At 40.6% G+C, this 23,268-nt stretch overlaps 1 protein-coding gene across 1 annotated transcript; it reads right to left on the bottom strand.

Moving 5' to 3' along the window:
* Window positions 1-3,807: 3,807 nt before the first annotated feature.
* Window positions 3,808-17,812, bottom strand: PELI2 (pellino E3 ubiquitin protein ligase family member 2; the record flags this gene model as incomplete). The annotated part of the gene is made up of 4 exons (XM_009575108.1): window positions 3,808-5,166; window positions 8,079-8,267; window positions 8,952-9,149; window positions 17,690-17,812. Coding segments are annotated over 4 exons (1,077 nt in total), but the record flags the coding sequence as incomplete, so codon positions are not given.
* Between the last annotated feature and the right edge of the window lie 5,456 nt (window positions 17,813-23,268).

The raw sequence follows: 23,268 nt of genomic DNA, 5'->3' as shown, positions 1-23,268 counted from the left end.
ATATTGACTTGTTTACCTGCAACTACATGGGCAAATAGAAAATGAGAGGAGCCAAGAATTCACAAGAGGCTGAAAACTGAGCAAACAAGGAGGAGGAGGAGGAATCCTTGGCCAGAATACTGCAGAATAGCTGGGCTGTCCACACCTATTCGGCTCAAGCACCTAACAGGCTTCTGTTCCTACCTGTTCCGATCAACAGCTGCTCTACCTGTCGATTCCACTTCGCATCCAATGCAGCATGTTAACAGTCTCGGGGAAAACAAGACTTAACCACCCGTGACAGAGCGTTCCTTTACAAAGAACAGACAAGCACAGCTCATTTCAAAAGCATATTTGCAGCTCAACTTTAAGCAAGAGCAGGAGTCAAGCCAGCTCAGTTTTCCTACCACACTAAAGATGCATTTAAATGCCTCCATCAGTTCTCATGATGGCCAGATCACTACCAACAGTTCTCTGACCCTGGAAAAGCATCAAGACTATGAGCTGGATGAACAGAAACATGATGGTCTTGAGAAGCTTCCTTCCACTTCCAGAAGAATGAAAAAATGGTGAGCAAAGCGATCAGCTACTGCAACAGCACTGAAGGGAGAGTTACCACAGTTGAAACCAACAGTTTCTTTTGGGTGTGGAGTTAAAAAATAAGTAAGTTCTATTCAGAGACTGTGGCAGTTTCTCACTACGATACACTCAGCGCCTCTGCTCCCCAGTCAGGCTCTGAAGCACAACCCTCAAATTCCAGGAACTGCCATTAAAACAAAGTGTTTCGTTGGGAAGATCACAGCCTTCCCATTTCATCCCGGAGCTTCCTAATGAACTGAGGAGAATCCTTTTTAGAGCATGAACCAGGTCTGAAAGTGGGAACAGCTACAATCACATTTCTGATCGGTTCCTGGCATGCCTTTGCTTCAAGGTGGGTCTGTCCCTACTGGAACCAGCCCGACAATGGCTTTCTTCTCTTCTGAGCCCCATTCCCACCCTCACAAAGAAAAAAAATTCCTTAATTACTCTGGCAGTACAGTACTATTACCGTACCCTGAGGCACAAAGTGACCACTCTTGAAAAAAAATGCATTATTAAAATGCAGTATCATGCTAACCCTTTTGTACAACTTGGACCACAATTCAAAAATAAGAGCAACGCTTACCACTCAGTCATCTATTGAGACTTCAGCACTCTATCAAGAAGCTGCCAGGAAAAAGGAAAACGTTACAGCTCCAGTGTGCATGGATATGACAAGACTACTTTTTTTTTTTTTTAAGATCAGACTAGAAAAATACTTTCAGCTGTAAGTTATGCAGTCAAAGCTGGTTTTGAAGCATTCAAAAAGAATCAACAGTAACAGGTGAAAAAAATCGTTACAGAATACATTGCCAGCATTTGAAATGGTATGCAAGAAATATCGTAACACTGAAATAATGAAATAAACTTTCAGAACAAAGTTTGAGGGTGGTTCTCAAGTTTACTCACCCCAAACAGAGCCAGTCTTATTTATCCAGAAACTTTCTCCTGTTGAGTTACCAGACCAGTGAAGGTGTGTGTTTAATGAGACAAGGGAAGGAGAGAAGGGCTAAGCAGCTAAATGGTCCATCATTTGATCATAGCAGCATATGTGGCAGTAGTGTTTGAGAAAAATAATGCCACACACTCTTCTGCCTTCCCAGTAAATCCAGCTCTGCGGGACTTACCCTAGATTTGAATACTGGTTAATGGCAAAGTACCTGGATTAATGCAAAGGAACTGTGGAAGTTTGTTTCCCAGATAAGAGGAGAGTTTTCCTTCCTGCAGTATTTCTTGTGTTGTATAGAATTGCTGACAGGGAAAGAAACAAAAATCTTGCTCAAAACACAATCCTTTCAAACAGACACTTCCCTTGGATACAAACCATTAGCCAGCCTTCCACTTCATGCAAGCCAAACACACCACAACCGGATGGTGTGCTACTGTTTCCAGTGAGGATTCCTCTAATGCTGTACATTCACTTTGCACAGGGTGTAGCTATACGAAGCCCCGAAGCAGCAATTAAAAACTGCAACAGCAAAGGAAGAAAGTCAAGAAGCTCGATAACGGAGATGCCTGGGAACCTGCGTGTTTACAATCCATTTACGCTCAGAGGGAGACTACGCATGCAAGTCCTGATCAGCTCAGCTCAGTAATACAGTTGCCACCCCAGACCTGTGAAGCTGTCGTACAGGAGCTCAGGACCTCTGGCCACCAGCCTTAACTCACGGCTCGTGGCCTTAATTCAACAAGGAACATTTCCTGGAAGTGTGTTTTCATAGTATCTCTTGTGAGAAACGAAGCTAAGTATTTCACAGTCCAATAAGAACGAGGTGGAGGTGAGACTGCCTCTCACAGATGAGGTATATGCTAAATAGAAATAATGCTGCAGTATGCATATGGGACCTGAGGAACTTGTACTGAATATAAACAAGGAAGAGGCACCTTCACATTTATGACAGAAACCATGACAAGGATTTGAAGGCCAAAGGCATTTCTTCCCAATCTGGTTGGGCTGCCACTCTTGATGAAGATTAGCCACAAGGTTGTCTTGTGGGAGTAAGAACGTGGAATATGGAATCACAAGAGGACCTCATTGAAAAGGCACTAGGAAGAAGCATATAGTTTTAGGTTAACAAGGTTCATCCTATTTCCAATCACTGAGTGGGACAAAAACTGTACAGTTTGGGATTTTTAGAGAAAATGCTGCAGAAATTTTTTTAACAGCAAAAGCGTAAAAAGAAAAGTAAAGCTATTTTCAAATTATTAAAATGCTGAACATTTATACAGCAAAATTATATTAAAAACAGCAGCAGACAAAGTACGTCCCATCACCATTGGCAAGGGACATGTAAAATGTTTATAAGGTTAACTATAAAACAATTTTACAACCAAAATATGAACAGGCCAATTCAAGTATATATATACAGAATATATTAAAATCATATAAATTATATATTTATACAAAGGGCACAAATATAGCAAAAAGCTATAGTTGATTAAACAGAACTGAGCTTGAATGATCAATTTCATCTAGAGATGTTATAATTTTCTCCCTTTTTTTTTTTTAAACCTGGATAGATTGATACCTCAGATACCAAGAGTACAGAAAGCAAAAGGAAAAAAAAAAAAACACAAATCAAACAGTTATCAATCTGTATGAAATGAAACTAACAGTGGGCGGGGTACATCTCATATGAAATTCTGATTTAATTATTTCCATAGTAAACATTTATCAGCTCTCTTAGAAAGTCAGGAATTTCAAGTGATCCAATTCAGATGTACCACTCTGGTGCATATATTTGATTACATTTGAATGTTGTTTGATTTGCAAACATTTGAAAAAAATGGATACAAACACATCTCAATCTGCAAAAAAAGGTGACAGATGGCAGCAAGTTGAAAACTGAACAAAAATACTCAGCTGAACTAGAAACGATGCTCTCCTTACAGCATTTTGGCTAGTAAGTGAGCTTAAAAAAAAATAACTTATTTTTAATTGTTTTTTTATTTCAAAACATAACAGCATATAACCACAATCCATTGAAGCACTTGAGAATCTAAACAGTCCCATTCGTGGGTTTATATTTAAACACGAACTAAGTGCTTTCCTGAATTCAGGTCTATGTAAGTAAGTTCTGTATAAGTTGTACCTAAACCTTCTGTCTTGCTGCAGCACTACCCCTTCATTAATGCAGTTTTTAAAGGCTCACAACATCTCAATTAACCCAATGGTCCTGGGCATGCAAGGAGCAGTTAGGGCAAGCTAAGTTAAGCAGAAATAAAAAGGCCAGACTATACATATACAGAACATTGGCTTAAAAACCAGAACTAAGTATGTAAAAAAGTAAAGCAGTTTCACCAGATGCAGGTTAAACGGGGCGGGGGAAAGGAAAGAAAAAAAAAGTCAGCCATATACCATACATAATGAACAGTGGATATCTATTACGCTGAAAGGAAATCAATGCAAACAGCATTTCCTCAGTTTCAAGTAATCCTTGATGCCTTTTTGGCCAGCTGTGTTATACCATAATAGATATTATAATAGCTTTTATAGTCTACAATTTAGGCAGCTAATTTTTCTCTTACATATCCAATTATCTCTAGTGAACATTCACCTATGGTTGTCCACACATTCTGTATTAGCTCCTCGAGAAACTATTCAAGTTAAATTATATTGCAAATTAAAGACAGTTATATTCTGTATGTTCCTTCTAGATTTGAAAAATAGGTTTTGAAGGCTTGTCAAAGTTTAGAAGAAAAAACCTTTCCATTAAAAAATCTTAGCTTAAAAAAATCATTAAGACACCTTTTTCTGATCCAGGGTACTAATAAAAAGATTACAAATATACTACAATTTGACCAAGAAGACTTCATGAATATGCTGCTTTTGAGCATGCAACACCACTGATATCTGTCAAGTCCAGGTATCAATGTATCCCAATTCCACCACAGTCCCTCACAATTTCCTTGTCAGTTCCCCATCCCCACCCTACCACCCTATTAATAACATTATAAAAAAAGGTAAAATCTAGAGTTAGTGGCAAAATCTTCACAGTAAATTGTTAAAGAAAATGTTATTGTGGTCATTGCAAAGTGGTATCAGTCAATTGGACCCTGAAAAATTAGCTTGATGCAGTTGTGTTCCCCAGACAGTTGTGTTGCACAAAAAGGGCAGGCAGCATGAAATGCGTGAGTACCATGAGGCAGTGGGATTTGAGACCAGTATTTTGCAGATTTCTCAGAGCACACATGTCCACAAGGGGTGAAAGCATGAGTTGGAGGACCAGCATCCACATAAAAGCCTGCTTCACAACCAAGCCAGAGAGGCACATAGGGGCCTATGGTTCTGCACATAGGACATTCCCGCTCATTGGCTTCTGTGTCACTGCGATGTCCCCAGTTGTGATAGCCGTGAACATGACCACAGCTGAGGTATGCCCAAGGCTGCTTCTCTTCTACCACATCTTTACGGTTGATGCTGGGAAATGCTAAAGTGTTTAACCCAACAGGACACTGTGGTCTGGCAGCGTTTATCTCCTGTCGCAGAGCTTCAATGTGTTTCTGAGTTGGCGTGTGGAACAGTCCATCTGCCGTTCTCCACAGAAGGGTGGCTCCACACAGGTCAATAAGAGAGCCATCTTGTAGGACGTTGGTCTCATTTTCTACCTAGTGGTAGAACACAAGGATAAGCAGTTAAGCCTGAGAACTTTTACAGACAACTGAGTTAGTTCTGTAAACGTGTCGTCTTTCTCACCAAATCGCTACCCTCCCTAGCATGCTACCTAATTCTGTCTTACCGTTTCCTTGTGGCCCCCCATTTGTCTGAATCCATCTCTGTCTCTTATCCTGTATTTAAGATTATAATAAGCATGGGTCTCTTATTCTGTGCTCATACATGAGGTCCTAAATTTGCAACTGTTACACGCTATGGCAATACTGATTATTATACACAGTTTTCCTTCCTGTAATTCTTTGGGAAAGGTATTACATTAGTAATCACTAACTTCTTCACAAATACCACCTACCTCTGAGCATGCTACTTTTTCTCTCTAATATTGATTCTCTGTATGCCTTTGTCATGTTTAAGGTAAGTCATGATAGACTGAAGAGGAAACTTGCCATTCCCTATGGGCTGTAGTATTAGCAGATTGTTCCCCTGGAATTCTTTGCCCATGTAGACCAGCAGAAGCTGCTTACACAGCAGAAGATCCTTTTTGGACTAAGACCTGCTACCCAGGACAGACCAGCTGTTCTGCTACCCAGACACCATTTTTTTTTGGCTTGTGGCAAGTGTAAAGCATTTTGCAGAAGCGTGAACTCCCACTGCGTACTTCTTCAACAGTGAAACTCTTCCACAGACACATTAGGGATAAATGACAAATGCAATTCCAGCTACATGCACAGGTACTTGCATAGATTACAGCAGAGTGAATTACCTGTTGAATTTCTCAAGTGACAAGTTCTGCAACTGAAGCCACACAGGCTCAACTTCTGAACAATTAACCACTCCAACTAGTTAGGCTCTTCATTTAATGAGGTATTCCATGCAAATATAGCCCCAATGTGCATTGCCTAAAGGCTTCTCTCATCTGACTAAAAGAAGGTACTTAGAACATTTTCAAGGGATTATGCCAAACACGTTGTAATTTGCTGAAACATTTTTTATTTTAATGTCACAAACATATAAGCAACTTGCGCTATTGCTACCAGTTCAGTAGCGATGAATATATATTAAAAAGGTTCTTTATGAAATTAAAGAGGAAAACAGACCTACTGCCTGGCTTTATATATAGAAAGTGCGTAGAAAATACCACTAGGGCAAAACAAATACCCTGGACATTAGGTAGGTCACATGAAATCATCATGGCTGCCTAAGAATACTATGAATGACAACCGATTTGGCATTTACATTTTAATCCAGGTTAAATTCACAGATTAACTGTGGATCATCCTCGCACAAAACACCTAGATGGTACAATACAGACTACAGATAAAAGGTCATCAGTGTAATACTTTCAGCAGAAAAATTCAGCAGTTCAAGTAGAGATGAAAGAAGCCTTGATTTGATGCACTTTTCACATAATTCCTTCACAAACAGCAAAGCAAAAGCTTTCTTGTATGCAATGTGTTCAATTCATTATACAGTGTGCATTTGGTTTTATGAACCCAATCAACGAATACTGATCACATCAATACCAGCGTGCCATGTAATTTTATTTAAATGAGAATTCAAGTCATTTTGGATGCAAAGAAGGGAATTTATTTGTTTTAGTATTGCCTTTCTTTAGCAGCACTAAAAAGGTGCTTTGCTAACCACATACAAAGGGCGCAATTGCAACATCATCTGTCCCAGTCCCCGAGGCGATGTTTGACTGCCACCATTAAAGTGACAAAGCAATTTATGTACTGCAGGCTGTCTGCTGAAAGCAGAACAAAATGTTCAAACTCCATTTTCCTAACTCCTTTAAGCTGTCAGGATTCTGCAAAGCCAATGGCAAAGTTGGAAATTCAAGTTCAGCGCAAGTATGTGGGATACATCTGTACCACCACCAAGCTAAAAGCAGCTTTGGCATGGAGAAGGATACTGCCCTCCGCCATGCACCCTTTCTCAGTCTTTAAACTCTAGCAGCTGGGTGATAAAGTTACAGGAGACAGTGCATCTTCAGTTGCACTGAGGAGAACATCCTCTTACTTCCTGAATCCTAACAAAAAGCAGGAGTGAACCATGAAGGCTTTTCCAGGTCTGCAGGCACCACAGCGTTCTAACCTACCCAGAAACAAAGAGGACTTCTGGGAAAGCTCATCTGCCCGAGTGGGAATACGGCTGTCTGTGCACTTCACTGGCCTACTTCTATGTGGTGGTGTTTGACTTTTTTCTTTTCTTCCTTTGAGGGCAGGGGGAAGAAGGAAGAGTGATGATAGCATTCTCCCTCCTAGGCTCCACAAACCTTGGGAAGGGGAAAGAATGAGAGAGCTATGGGAATTCCCTTCCATCTTCTATGGAGAAGCGGACACATTCTTTCATGGGAACTTCTCTCCTGGTTATGTATGCCACAGGTCTCTGTGGCAGCTGAAATCTCTCACTTTTGGTAAAGGCAAAGCCCATCCTGCTTCACAGGATAAAACAGCAATATAGTTAGCAGGGCTTCTCTTATATTCCTAGTGGCAGGGAAATCAAACAGAAGCTGTGTTATCCAAACTTGTTTTGCATGCACATGGACTCTTCCTTTTCAGATAGTACTGCAAAAGACAGCTCCCCATGCAGTAACTTCCAGATGTCCCCACGTCCCAGGAGAACGTTTCAGAGATGGAGATTCAAGAGCAAAGCTTATTTAGCTTTTATACTCTATGCTATTTCAGTTGGAAAAGTGACATTAGCAGAAAACTTAGAGAGTGTTCTCCTGTATAAGCAGAAACAGAATAGCAGTACAGAATCTATTGTAACACACATCTACTTAGATGATTTCAGTGCCCACTACCCAGGGACAACGCTCTTACTCTGCAGTCACCCTATGACTGCCTCCGTTCAATGCCAGGAAAACTTGTTTTGTTTTAATTACCAGTTACTTTCAACTTACCAGTTTCCCCCTTTGTTGAGCAGATCTGGTTTCCCGGAGAGTGTACACATCACCACAGACTGAGATTTCCCGCCAAACTCCAGGTTTAGACTCCTCAGTGAACCCTCCTTTTGGATGCATGACCAGCACCCCATTAGTTGTCAATCCATCCATGTGGCCATCAGGATTTTTCCACTTTGCTGCTTTTTCCTGCATGTGACAACCACCCAAGAGTGAGTTTGTCTAAAAGTTTATGGACTAAAGTTTTACACACTAAAGTCTTACTAGCACTGCCTAAACCACAACATTTCCTCACCAGGCTGCAGTGCTTAGACATAGATTTACAAAAAAAGCATTTTTAAGAATACCTTGTGCCAGAGTGGTAACATCTTTTACTTATGCATCTTCAAGTACTATTCTGTGTTGGATATTATTATTTTTAACTCAGTTGAGTGCCTCTGACTGCAGCTCAGGTAGGAGTTAAGGTCTCAAAGGTCAGTAGCATACTTCTAACTACCATAATGGAATACCATTGCAATGGGCACATCCTTTTCCATAACGCAGCTGATGCACTCCTTGGTCTTCAGTGCTCAGAACTGCAACAGCAGCTTATTCACAGTGAGCATCAAGAGCATATCAAACAAACCTAAAGAAAATCCACTAACAGTTACTAAAGTAGAGCTTCGTTGTTAAAGACAATTATGACCATGAGTCCATGCTGGTAATAAATCTGGCACATAAAACTGCAGTTTCTACTTAACATTGCAGCTGGTACACTGGAGTAATAAAAGTCTAACGACAGTATAAGTTATCAACTAGTACAAGGGAATTCGGGGGCTTGAAAATTACAGAATAAAAAACAGAGCAGTACTTAGTAGTATTAGCAGTACTTACACCAAGAAATATATTTTTAGAAGAGTCAAATCCAGCTGCAAAAATCCTTGCTGTATATGGTGGGCTCCTGTCACAAACAATCCTGCATGCAAAACGGGATATGGTGCTTTGCGTAATCTGGGTTTCATCATTATTTTGACTTCCAGAAATAGTATCTGTTACTACAAAGTCTATGGGGCTTTCTGTTGACCTCCCAACCTGCAAAAAAAAAAAATTCAGAAAATTGTATAATTAGAGAGAGCCATAGAAATATCAAGCACTAAGGACACAATTTTGCCAAGTTAATGTTGAGGACATAAACTACTGTCTACTGAATTTTTGGATAGCAAGATCCAACCAGAGACTAATCTGAACTTTCACAGTTGTCCTAGGCACAAATACATCACTGACATGGCAAGACAAATTTTCACTTAGTACAACTGATGTACATGCTTGCCCAACACAGATGCAATGAATCGATAGAGTGTTGTCAACTGGATGAAAGTATTATCACCTTGGTATTTCACAATCCAACCACAGCAAATTACTTACCACTAATTCTGCCAATTAAGAAAACGCTAGCTTGAAATGACAAGTTGTATTCACATTTCTAGTTCCAAGTTGATTTGCCATGAAAATAAAGGACTTTTTTTAGACCCAGAACTTGGTTATTTTGATACATCATAACAAAAATCTACCCACCTTCATGTTGTCAGAATTTGTAGTTCTAGAATAGAGTAGTTTTCAGGTAAAACCCACAATATGATTAGATATATTCCTAATCATGCGTGTCATGACTAAAGAAATTTAAAAACTTTCTTCAGCAGAAATAAACCACAGCTGATCAGTAGACAATATTTTTCTATCTTGACATCTATAAATTTTAATTCTAAAACTGGAAACATCTAGGCATCTGGAACAGAAAACTTCATTATGAAGTGGACAGAGGGATCTGACTGCCAACCCAACATACAGTGAGACTTTATCAATACTTCTACAGGCAAATTAGTGCTACTTCAACTTTGAGCATAACTGGGAAAGTGGAGCTGAGGAACACTGAGTGGAAGAGAGCATTAACTTTATAGACACCTTGTGATCAAGCAGAAGAAAATTAAGAATATTCTTCACGTGAAACTACCTTCAATATCAGTAATCTACATTTATAACCTCCTCACTAAACATGATCTCATTGTCCCCCAAGAAGTTACATTCTGCTTAGCTTCTTGCTCTCCAAAGCCAGCTATGGGAAGACATGTATGGTTCCATCATTAATAAGCATCTCTGCAAACTAAACTAGCTGTAAAGAAACATTATTCAAGAGCCAAGGAAAGTGATGTTATTAATACTTAATCCTCGTCACAACTGAACTGATAGCACCAGTACAGGGATCTTTCCCGTGCTTTGCTTCCGCTTTCAGTTCTACTTTGCAGTGTTAATCTCAAGGCGTGAATTTCAACATGTGTTCAAGTGACACATCCAGTTACTTTCTCCATATCATGGGTCTCAACCCGAGTATAAAATGTGATGAGCTTACTGCAGAAGCGCCAAGGAAACAGTAAAAAAGGCCTAATCAAAAGTATGCACTTCAATTTTTCACAGAAAGTAAAGTGACTCCTAGAATACCCAAGACAGAGTTCAGAAACTGTTTAATATGGGACATTTCTGATTTATATAACTTGACATGTTGAAGCTAAAACGTAAAGCTATATTCTTCTTCCTTTTACAGTATTATTTCTAACAGGCTTCTATTTCCCATCCAATGTAATTCCTGCTAAGCCTCAGCACCAACCAGCAGCAGGAAGCTTATTCATAACTTTTGACTATTCTCTATCGGTACGTGAAGTCTCTTAAAGGATAATCAATAATGAACACGAAATAAACTTGTTCATAACAAGTTTTTGCCTGTTGCAGTCTCTCAAATAGATCACTCTCTCAAAGCTTTTAGATGCAATTATAGAAAAACCTGCCTTACTTTCCCTTAAAGGATGAGAAAACACGCAAGTGTGTGCTCCCAGTCTTCCTCACATCATACCAATCAGACAACATGAAATCCAAGTATGTTTGGATATAAGCATTAAAATCTATATACAAAGCTTTTATGTGGTTTTTGAAATCTCTGAAATTACATGTAATATTTTAGGCAAAGTAATTACTTTATATATCTCATTTGTGTCACAAGTATGTCTATACAACGTCAAATATTTTAAGTATTTGGTTTTCTCTTGTTTGTTTTTTTTTTCCTCTTGAAAAAGCTTTCTAAAGGATCAGGCCCACGTATTGTGCTACAGTTCAACACTAGAAGTTATTTTAAGAAGTGCCCTTCACAACAAGACAATTTCCCCATGCTCCGTATCAATTCAAAATCTTGCATTTGAGATCATCAGAAAAGAAAGCCCCTCGGGAACAAATTAAGAACTTGATGCTACCAACATTTACCCACCAAAAATTTTAACTTACCTGATGTTGCAGTCAGACTACAGTCACTACAGACATAGTTCCATTATTCAAAGCTACTCTTTACAGACTTTACTCATTTTTCTTCCGTTTTCTTCTATGGCCCAGAAGACTTTATTCTTTTTAGTAATTTTAGGCTATATTTTGGGACTCTTCTTGTTAACTGTGTCATATTCTATATTATTTCACTAAGTTACTTCCAATAACAAACCATAAATCTTCCAACTGATGCATAAGACAGCTTCTGTTGTCTGCACTACAGGTTATTGTTAAAAGCTTTGTAAAAGCCAGGCAGTCAATCAATTTGGTAGTGTCTACCGTCAGTCAAAGAAGTGCTATTAAAAACGCTCACTCCTGAGACAATGCAAAACCAGACAACCTGCCAGCAGGTAATTTAACAGCTGCAGATTCTTGGACTTCAACAGAATTTCACTCTAATGATAGGGAAAATTGGACCATGCATCTTCTGAAGGCCTGTTCTTCAGGGAAAAAAAACCAAACCAATTCTTCATATTGAATGTACCTGGTTCCTGTATAAACTTGTAGTTATTTAGGGTACTGGTTACACATTTTGGTTCCTTGTAGTGGTATGAACAGGTATAATCAACCCATTCTCATCCAATCAAACCACGAAGGAACAGGTTCTACTCCAACTGATGCATCATCAACAGAATGGTTACTAAACTCTGAAGAAAATACTCATTTTTAGCAGCAGATAGATGCTGCAGGATACAGACTTTGGGAGATGCCAGATGGAACACGTTAGTACATCCTTTTTGTTATTACATGAAGAAATGACATCTACCTGGACTTGTGCAAAGCATTTGACACTGTCCCGCACAATATCCTTGTCTCTAAATTGGAAAGATATGGATTTGATGGACAGCCCACTTGGTGGATAAGGAATTGGCTGGATAGTCGCACTCAAAGAGTTGCGATCAATGGCTCAATGTCCGAGTGGAGACTAGTGGCGTTCCGCAGGGGTCGGTATCGGGACCGGCGTTGTTTAACATCTTTGTCAGCAGCATGGACAGTGGGATTGAGTGCACCCTCAGCAAGTTTGCTGGCGACACCAAGCTGTGTGTTGCAGTGGACATGCTGGAGGGAAGGGATGTCATCCAGAGGGACCTCGACAGGCTTGAGAGGTGGGCCTATGCGAACCTCATGAAGTTGTGTGTCCAGAGAAGGGCAACGAAGCTGGTGAAGAGTCTGGAAAACAAGTCTTATGAGGAGCAGCTGAGGGAACTGGGACTGTTTAATCTGGAGAAGGGGAGGCTGAGGGGAGACCTTACCATGCTCTACAACTACCTGAAAGGTTGTAGCAAGGTGGGTGTTGGTCTCTTCTCCCAAGTAAGATGCAATAGGACGAGAGGAAATGGCCTCAAGTTGCGCCAAGGGAGGTTTAAATTGGACAGTAGGAAAAATTTCTTTACTGAAAGAGTGGTCAAGCATTGGAACTCAACCAGGGAAGTGGTTGAGTCACCATCCCTCCAAGTATTTAAAATACATGTAGATGTGGCACTTAGGGACACGGTTTAGTGGGCATGGTGGTGTTGGGTTGACGGTTGGACTCGATGATCTTAGAGGTCTTTTCCAACCTTAATGATTCTATGATTCTAAGTTCAACAAGGCCAAGTGCAAGGTACTGTACGTGGGTCGGGGCAATCCTAAGCACAAAAAGAGGCTGGGCAGAGAATGGCTTGAGAGCAGCCCTGAGGAGGATGACTTGGGGTGTTGGTTGATGAGAAGCTCAACATGACCTGGCAATGTGCACTTGCAGCCCAGAAAGAGGCCAACCGTATCCTGGGCTGCATCAAAAGAAGCGTGACCCGCAGGTCGAGGGAGGTGATTCTCCCCCTCTACTCCGCTCTCATGAGACTCCACCTGGAGTACTGCGTTCAGCTCTGGGGCCCCCAACATAAGGAGGACATGGACCTGTTGGAGCGGGTCCAGAGGAGGGCCACGAAGATGATCAGAGGGCTGGGAGATAGGCTGAGAGAGTTGAGGTTGTTTAGCCTGGAGAAGAGAAGGCTCTGGAGAGACCCTATAGCAGCCTTCCAGTACCTGAAAGGGGCCTACAAGAAAGCAGGAGAGGGACTTTTTACAATGGCATGTAGTGATAGGACAAGGGGTAATGGCTTTAAACTGAAAGAGAGTAGATTTAGATTAGATATAAGGAAGAAATTCTTCACTATGAGGGTGGTGAGGCACTGGAACAGGTTGCCCAGAGAAGTTGTGGATGCCCCATCCCTGCAAGTGTTCAAGGCCAGGCTGGACGGGGCTTTGAGCAACCTGGTCTCGTGGAAGGTGTCCCTGCCCATAGCAGGGGGGTTGGAGTAGATGATCTTTAAGGTCCCTTCCAATCCAAACCATTCCATGATTCTATGAAATCTGATCTGTATGTCACTAAGACAAAGCTATATAGTAGCATTTGTACACAAATTTCACTACAGAATTACATTAAGGGCAAAAAAAAGAAAACGCACACACAACACAGCAGAACAACAAGTACAGCCGGGGGGGTGGGAGAGAGAGGAAGCGCCTATTCCCAAAACCAAGTACAGGAGATAAGAACAGAATCAGGTGAGGTGTCCAGGACAACGTCCCAAAGTGGCTGAACACCTGCAAGTTTCAAGTCCCTGCAGCAGGACGTGTGAAGCCATTTTGTTAAAGTGATCCAGCAGGAGATGTTTGTCAAGTAACTGAGCAGGATACAAGTAAGCAGAGAAGACAAGAGCACCCATTTCTGCATTGTTTCCAGCTTTCAAGAAACAAGAACATTCCTGGTTAGCACTTTACGTAATATTTTCAAACACTCTTAAAATTGAGTATGCTTACTTGTAAATAACTCTTCATGTTATCTTCAGAACAGAGCTAGAAGAACAGGGCATGGGACTACTCCTATATGAAAACTTCATCATGCATCCATTGAGTATGCATATAACCTGCATGGTTAACAAATGATGTGTGTCTGCATTGCGGGGGCGGGTAGAGTACGTGCATGGTGATTTAAACCACTTACTAACTGCTAAGTTATATGCATGAAAATATGGTCATTTTCATTTTATTATGGAAAATGTCAAGAAAATGTCAGGAAGAAGGCTCCTTCAATGCCTTCTGAATTTCTTTACTGCCCCTTGTATAGTCTCCCCACATTTTCCATATGTGCCTCACTTCTGATGAATGCTTCTACTTGGTTATAAGCTTGGAAAGCATAAAACAAGAAGCTATTCTGGATTTGCAAACTTCAAAATTTTCCAGCTTGTTTCTGGAAAAACTGCAGAATGCAAGTCACCAACACAGCATTTCTCACATTCTCTTTCAGAGAGAAGGACTGACAACAGACCCTCAGAGTGGAAGAAGGAAAAAGCTGGCAGCTTTTTTGTAAACTGTGAATCTCCCTCATTTTCACAGGAAATCAGCTCTAACCAAACGGAATCAGTCCTCACAGGTTATAAATGGTACCCTGACCAAGAAAACAAAGACCTCTGCCATCCCTTTTCCCTATTTCAGGTCCCACTGACTAAGGTGTTACTAACAACCGCCATTCTAAGCTTCTCACATTCCTTACTATGGTTACCTTACTGAAGTCATGCAGCGCTACTATCCCATTTTACAGAGGGGAAGATTGAGATTTAAAAAAAAGCTAAGTGATTTGCCCAAGATAATACATGTTATCAGCAGCCAAGGAGGGGCCTCAAGCCTCAAGATAATCCTGAGGTCCAGGCACTACTCTTCCCTTTTCAGCTTCCACATCCTTGCCAGGGTTCTACAAAAGCCAGGAAAACACATTTGAAAAGAAAACAGCAAACTCCAAGGACTGCCTATTCAAGTAATGCTTGATCAACAGTAAGGTTTTACTCTGTGGATCAATAAGGACAACGTGGAATTTGCCATCATGTACCACAGAGCAGCACAAAACAGCCCTCAAGTAACTCTTCTCTGATTGCCTACAATCAGATTACTGAGAATAATTAAAACCTAATGGCTTATCTAAATAATGGAAACCTCTTGAACCGCTGTCTGGCATCACTTGAGCAGCAAAATATTGTCACAGTCTACTAGATCATTCCTTTTCCCATTCTCGCAGCTATCAGACCCTCTAGGCCAACGCTTGCAGTGCGATTCTCAGAAGACAGCTACAGAGAGTGGAAACATGAACCAGGACACAGTGCTTGAGGTGAAGTTGAGATCAAGTCACAGCATGACAGTCTACACAGCTCAAGACAGAAGAAACAGACTGCACTGAAAAGAGGAATTTTAATAATACGGAAGCCTTAACCCTGACACGTTAGCCATCTGAGGGGGCACCAGAAGGACTGAGACACTCTACCAACACAAGATTCAACTCAAAAAGTTTTATTGTTATTAAGATGGGATAGTTTGACCTGTACAAGCCAAACCAGTCACATAACTACAAAGGTATGGCAGATAATTGCCTGAACCATAGGCAGCCTCTCACAGGTGGATTAGTACCCGGGCCAAAATTAGGGCTTTTGTGACATTTCACCAGGCACCTGAGAGCTGCTGGAAGGAGAAAGCATGATCTGTGCTTGTAAAGTGGCAGTAAGAGATGTGCACTCCAGTGCCAGCCGTGGAATTGCAGTAGGTCTCTGGGTCAGGCAGCGCAGTCCAAGCTGTCTCAGTGTACTACCCTGTGCAAATTCCTCCTCTACTGAGCATCAATGGATCCTAAAGGGATCAGGGAAGGGGAGCAGGGGAAGATATGTTGTTACTGGGCTATACTATGCTTAAGCAACCCATTCCTCACTGAGCCAAACCCCTGCTTTAGATCCAAAGCATCCTTAATTAGCTTCCTTAACCTACTGTCTTAGACAAGTGTCACGAACTGCGGTCTATAGAGCACTGCTTTGCCTATGCTGTATCTCCTCATCTCAGGCTGCTAGGTTTCATTAGAGTGACAGCTAAGCACCTCAACCTAATTCTTTATCAATATCCTGCCCAAGTAAAAGCTGTAACTACCACTAGGACATTATGCAATCAAGAAAGTGCTGTTCTATACAATACAACCAGAAAAGCAGCTGTTCTGCAACTCCTTTTTATTCATTTTTTAGTGTACACAAGTGGAAAAATTCCAGCTTTCAAAAATGGTTTTTCAAAATTTACATACAGAAAAAGTTTCACCAGAGCTACTCAAGGCACAAAAGCATCTTGCAGACATAAACAAGTATCACACAGGAACCCAAAAGGATGGGTTACATTTTCCTTTTACTAGTTAACATAGGAAAACCTATTTCAGTTCACTCTGGCTGTGTGATCCTTTTCTAACTACCTACTCACGCAACACCACATGAACAAGACTGTTTTTTTTTTTTTTAATCAATCCCTATTTGGACCTAATCGTTCCAAAGTCACACTAGGAAAAATTTTATATAGAGCAAAAAACAGAAGCCACATGAAGCAAAAACGTTTTCTTCTTGACAGAGCCATTTCCTCTTCTGCCAACAACACTCAACTGCTGACCGTTCTAAATATGAAAGACTGAATGAGGAGGGGTAACAATTCATGATAAGATGCTCTAATTACAGAGGTCACTGACAAGACAGACCCGATTAGTCTAGATTGGAAAAGGTTGTGCGTGTTTGTTTTTCTCTGAGATTGAGGTTTAAGTTTGTACAGAATTTCTGCTCTCTTATTCTATATAAAAATAAGCATTGCACAAGAAAATAACTTAGGTTACCAGAATGTTAGATGATGCAGGAAAACACAAATGTATACATGGGAGAGTGAAAACACGTTGGATAGAAGGTAGCTTAGAGAAACTCAGCACAGTCCCCTACACCATTTGATGTATTTGCATACCCTTTAGGAACAGTTTTCTTTATCGTTCTAGCACCAGTTTGTCTCCTTTAGTGCACAGCTCCCATATACCCCTCCCTACCTTTGCTTTTACCTTCCTCCTTCCCCATCCCATGTCCTACTCCTATCCACTTCCTTTTTACTCCAGCTACTTGATTAACTGGAGGGGGGTGGGGGGGGGGTGTACTCTTGTGCTTATTCATTAACCCAAACAGAGCACACATTTCTTTCTAGTACTATTTGTACAGTTGCTACACTGTCCTTGCAGAAAAGCAGTGAAAGCAGTAAGGCAGTACGGATATTAACAGATACTAGCGCTGGTTTGAGAAGACAATGCAAAATTTCAAATGCTCCCATATTAATGCAACTGGGTTCAACCATGAAAATTGCACAGATCACAGAGAATACCCAGAAGAATATAATGCAGAACTGTGGTTCCATCCGTTGCTTTTAAAAAACAATGCATATATTGCAGAGAGTCTTACCTGAAACATGTCTGTATCTTTATCATGAGTATACTCCACTACAACAGTCTGGCTTCTGGATAATGTGTAAGAGATACTGTGCTGACCTTTACAGCTGATCGCCTGTTGAATTAAAAAATATGTCTATTATACACAGCTTCCAGATAAATATTATAATCAAATTCATTTCACTATATAAACACCTTTACTATGATCAGGAAAAGCAGTGTATCATAATGTTTTATTACAAGGCTGAGTAAACACATACAATAGGATTTTTTGCTTTGCCTTTAATGGAAAACCCCAAGCTGCACTTGTTTGTTTCTAGTTCAAAAGTATCCCATACCTACCATTTTTACAGTTTAAGACTCCAAAACATGGTTTTCTCTCTGAAATTATACCAAGTTCCTAACCCTCATAGGAACTTTTACCCCAGCAAAGACCTGGGGTTTAGGGTTCTTTGGTTTATTTGTTTTTTAAAGCAAATAAGCAATACAATTGGTTTCCAGTTAAAAGTGCCAGGATTTCAGAGGTAGGGATATCGTTACAGCTGAGCAGATTTCTAGTTGTATCAAATAAAGCCTAGCAGTTTTATCCCAATTGTGACGAAGAGTGAGTACTTTCAACCTGTTTTTCCCCATTAAAGGGTACTTCTTACTACCTGCCAAAGGAAACTGATTCTTTATAGATATGGATATCTCAAAGACTAAATAGCATCTCAGTATTTAAAACAAGACTAGAAGAGGACAACTCCTGTTATTCTGCTGCATCTGACTAGGACTGAATTCTTTACTTGTTAAGACTTTCCAGGTTTACATCTCTAGGTTATCTTTTTCAAGAAGACTTTACTAGTCCAGCAACTACTTCACAGAACAGAACAGAGATATCACCCCAGCACAGGAGTAGCCCCAACTCAGAAGGGAACGGTTGAGAAACAGTTTTCCTTGATAAATACAGAGCATAGTTGCCGTAGCAGAGCGCCATAAGAAGGGGCAGGGCCCAGCAATCCTTTCAAAACCTCTGAGACTCAACAAACACATTTTTTTGTGGCACTGATGATCGTTTCTTAAGCTTAAAGACTAAGACTCACTTCAAATGATTAAGTGCTGTCAAAGTGTAATTGCACTAGCTGTACAATGTAAATGCAGTAGTAAAAGCTTCAGGACAGAGGGAAACAAAATTATTGGCTAACAGGGAAATATATGTAAATATAAGGTCCATATAACTGCACACAATTATGAAAGGTAATGACTGTTATTGCTCAGAAAACACTTTGCAGACACTTAAGTATTGAATTAATAGGTTAATTAAAGCTTTCTCTAGTTTTCTGCTAAGGGGGGTAATTTTCTAGAACAGGTTCCCTCACTAGCTCTATTCCTTCATGCTGCTATTCACCCACAAAATTCAGATAGGAATGGTTAAACTAAGCAACTAAATATATTCTACTCATCTGTCTGTCATCTCTCAAAGTCTAAATGATCCCAAAGCTACAGATCAATTGTTAAATAAATCATTAGAAGTCTTACTGAATGTTGGAGGTACTAAAAACACCTACGTGCATACTAAAAGCCTTCTAAGGGTTAGCAAAAGTATTTGACACGGAATTACTGAAGAAACATAACCGAAGAATTCTTTTTTGTAAACCGTGTGCATTTACAGCAACAAATTAGAGACTACTTTTACAACATGCTTCTTGCTGAAAGCTCTTAGCAGCTCCAACTAAAGGCTTAGGTGATAACACCTAGAGGCAAAGGATTGAGCAAGATGACCCTTCCCAGTCCCTTCCAGTACTTTTTTTCTGAATGAAGCTTTTAACAAAACTTTAAGCCATAAAGTCTAGTTTCCCTGATTTTGTTCCAACAGTTGTAACGACAGCTGAAAAGTGAGGTAAAAGTATTTGGTAATCAGCAGTACGCAGATTCTAAATCACCCAGTTTAAATTAAGAGTGTTTTGTAATAACCATTATGCTGGCACACAGTATGTTACAAGAACAAACAGCATCTCAAGATGCAATTCAAATGAAGTCACTACCGCTTTGTGACCTGCTAGGACACTGAACTGTAGGTCTGAAGCATGTATCACGAGCTTTTCTTCTATGCGTGTTTGACAGCTAACAAGAGGATCTTGAGCCCTGAGCAGGTCTCAGATGTTCCTAGCACATAAATGAAATAAAGTGATGAATAGGAGACTCTTACACCTTGCATTTTAAGCATATGGCAATAATCAATTTATATTCATATTATCAGATATCATCATTTCAAACATCAGAAAGTAATAGCTTTCACACACAAAGTTTTCATCCATTTCCACAAAACTGTGTTGCAGCTGCAGATACAATGCAAGACAAGCCCATTGGCAACAGTTAACATGATGGTCCTGGCTTCAGCTCCAGCTGGTCTGTGCAGCACTGACCACCAGCAACTGGGTAAAATTCCCAGGCACGGATGTGTGCCCTAAGCTTATGCTCTTGTCAGACAAGATACTCGATCAAATGGAAACTTTGGTGAGACCCAAAACTGAAAGTTTTAAGGTCCGATGCAAAAACCAAGGGGGGAAATGTAAGAACTTCCAGAATTACCTAGTAAGGTCATGTCCTACACCTACGGAACTTAGGGCTTAGATATGTTAATAATTCCCATTAGGTTGACAAGGGTCAGTATCTCCTCTGAAATACTAGGGTAGGACATAATCTTTTTCTTTTCTGTGTGTGTTCCTTTCCCCTCCCAACTTTTCTTCCTCATCTTATTTCCCCTCCTCTTTGTTTTCCACTATTCAAACCCAGTTATTTTCAGTGTGAAATGCCGCATTTCATTTCCTGGAATTGTGTAATCATTTTTCAAAAAAGCTAAGAACGTTACGAGAAATGTTTCAACTTGTGTGCTTTCACAGCCTGCACCAACAGTTGCTCCAACTCAAAGACATTTTACAGGCATTTTAATTGCTGGTCTCAAAGCAATTGGCCGCTTCCAAGTTAAAAAAAAAGTTAACAGTATTTCAGGAACTACACCAAACAGAAGAACTATGAACTATTCACAATGACTATGACAAGTGAAAGGTAAGTATCTTAATAAAACGGTATTGTAAGTGGAATGCAGCCACAGGCAAAATCATGAAGGATTTTAACAGCTTGAGGAACTACAGAACCACACTACTGCAAGTCCCCAAAAAGTCTGGAGATTGATTGCCCCAACCCCCTTAAAATTGGTTTGTAGCAACCAAAATAGTGAGGTTGCCTTTTTTACTGCTTTTAGCATTCTAATTTCCAGACTTTTTTCCTGCCAGTAGGATTTCCCTGCCAAAAAACGTTGATGCTGTCACATAATTGCACTGCTGTGGTAACTGAAGTTGTGAGAAAAGCCCTGACTCTCACAAGATGTATGGCAGCATCACAAGTTCTAGCAGATGACTTCAGAGTTTCAGGCTGGACACCACCACGTCCAACTTCCAGGCAGGAATTAAAACACAAAAGAACAAAAACTGGGCACTAAACCTTACCTCTGTCTCTTCACCCCCACCCCAAGACTGCCAAGATCCACCAGAGCAATAGTGTGTATTTTCAAAGCTTGTACTCAGAGTCCACCAAACTTGAGTGTGTGGGCCAACATCAGCTTAATTTGAGAGCAGTTTTCTCCTATCTTTTTAATGAAAATCAGCAATTGAGCACAGGAATTGAAAAAAAAAAAAACCCACTAAATTAGTTCCCAACAGAAACAAATGCTGAAAAAAACCCTCACTAACAGATATAGCGTGAGCCTGCCAAACAAATCGGGAACATGTGGCTCCAGACTGGCCACAGCATATGCCACCTCTTGTCCAGTAGGAATGCTGGTAGGGAGATACAGGCTAGATTAATTCAGCCGCCTAGACAACAGTTTGGTTTATATGGTTAAGTGCCTCAAGCTGCTGAATTCAAGTAATTCCCTTTGGAGGAAACAGATAGCAAAGTGGAGACTAACTGACAAAAACCCTGTGGAGGAATAGAGGGAACAAATAACAGCATCAAGAGATTTTTCCAGAATAATTCCACTGCTAGTGACTCTATGTCACTATGGATTTTAAAAAGTCCAAATGCCAAATGAAAGCAACAAGGGAAACCTGAGGTGCCATATTCCACTTGGCATGAAGGGACAGATCTCCCCAGCATCTTTCCAAGACAGAGCTCGTGTTTGCAGAGTAATCCATCCATCTCCGTAGGGCTTTCAAGTTGGAATACAATGTACAGCAGCTCCAAGCCTCACTATATGTTGAGCCAGCTTACCTTAACAGGAAGGCTCCTCTCCTCCCCATCGCTCTAAGTAAACGGCTGCAGCTACCCCCACTGCATGGCACTCCCACTGCCTTGAGATTTGCATTCCAGTGATTTAGGGTCATCAGAACTGCCATATGTTATCAGAGACTGAGAAGAGCTGCATCTGAGAAGCCCTACTATCTCACCCCCATGCTAACATGGCCTAAGCAACTTTTTTTTTTTTTTTTAAAAAAAAAAAAGCTTTGCTAGTAGCTCCTCAAGTTTTCAGTTATATCCTTCTCACTGGCTGGAATTACACTTGGCCTTGTTTTTTCCCCTGCCTCCTTACACACACTTTTAATTCTTGCTCCTTTCTCTCTGTTTTGAGAACAAAACCTCATTCCAGCACACTGCACTCACAATCAAAGCGTCAGGTAAAGGCTATGGCTTACAAATCCGTCAGGTCTCAGAAGAACTAAGATCAAACAGAGACTGCTTTCCCAGCAGCAACGTTGCAACTCAGCCAGCCCCTGGAACATCCCAGCCCACCCGAATTCTTTGTTATCCACTCATTTCCCCAGAAAGGTAGCTGCTATAAGTTTTACCACCATTTCAATAAGTGAGAGAGTAGAATTCCCTTACCCCACATATAAAAACACCTTGCAGGTAAGGGGAATAAGAATACACAAAGGTTTCATTTAAAAACCAGTATTTCTTAGTACTCTGCTTTTTTAGCAAAGATACAGAAAAAGGAGGGAACACACAAAAAAAAATCTTGAGCAGATTGGACGTAGGCCGAACCGACCGGCAGCGATGCACACCATCAGATTTGCAAACAGACAGCGTTACCCAGCAGCGTGCACTGCACTGAGTGACACCACTGCACTGAGTGCCACCTCTCTCTTAACCACTGATAGCATAGGTGGCTACTGTCCTGGAAACCAGCAGAAAGGTCAGTACATCTGAAAAACTTCAACCATTTCCTGTTGCACAATGACAGATTAGTGTCAAACACAGAAACGCCTTTATCGACCGACAAGCCACAAGGAGGCAAAACGGCAGCAAACTACTCCCCTTCTGCAAGAGCATACAAAAAGCCTGTAAAATAATCTGACCTAAGATGGAACTCTTTTTCAAGAGGTCAACATTGCTACAGTTAGATTTCTCCAAGTGCAACAAGAAAACCCACATTTTTCTTGCACTCCTTTTTCATGGGCTATTATTTGAGAGCTCTGAAAGCTCCTGTTTTGCACATAGTGATGAACTAGTACATATTCTTAAAACTTGTCTTCTGTAATAAGCATACCACTGTTTTGTCCAACAAGAGACTTAAGGGTATAGCAAACATCCTGACTTAAGGATCAAACCTGA

This window comes from Fulmarus glacialis, unplaced genomic scaffold (genome assembly GCF_000690835.1).
Source record: "Fulmarus glacialis isolate BGI_N327 unplaced genomic scaffold, ASM69083v1 scaffold17240, whole genome shotgun sequence".
In the NCBI taxonomy this organism is placed as follows: domain Eukaryota; kingdom Metazoa; phylum Chordata; class Aves; order Procellariiformes; family Procellariidae; genus Fulmarus; species Fulmarus glacialis.
The sequence above is the reverse complement of the archived record's forward strand: the minus strand, read 5'-3'. Positions and strand labels throughout refer to the sequence as shown.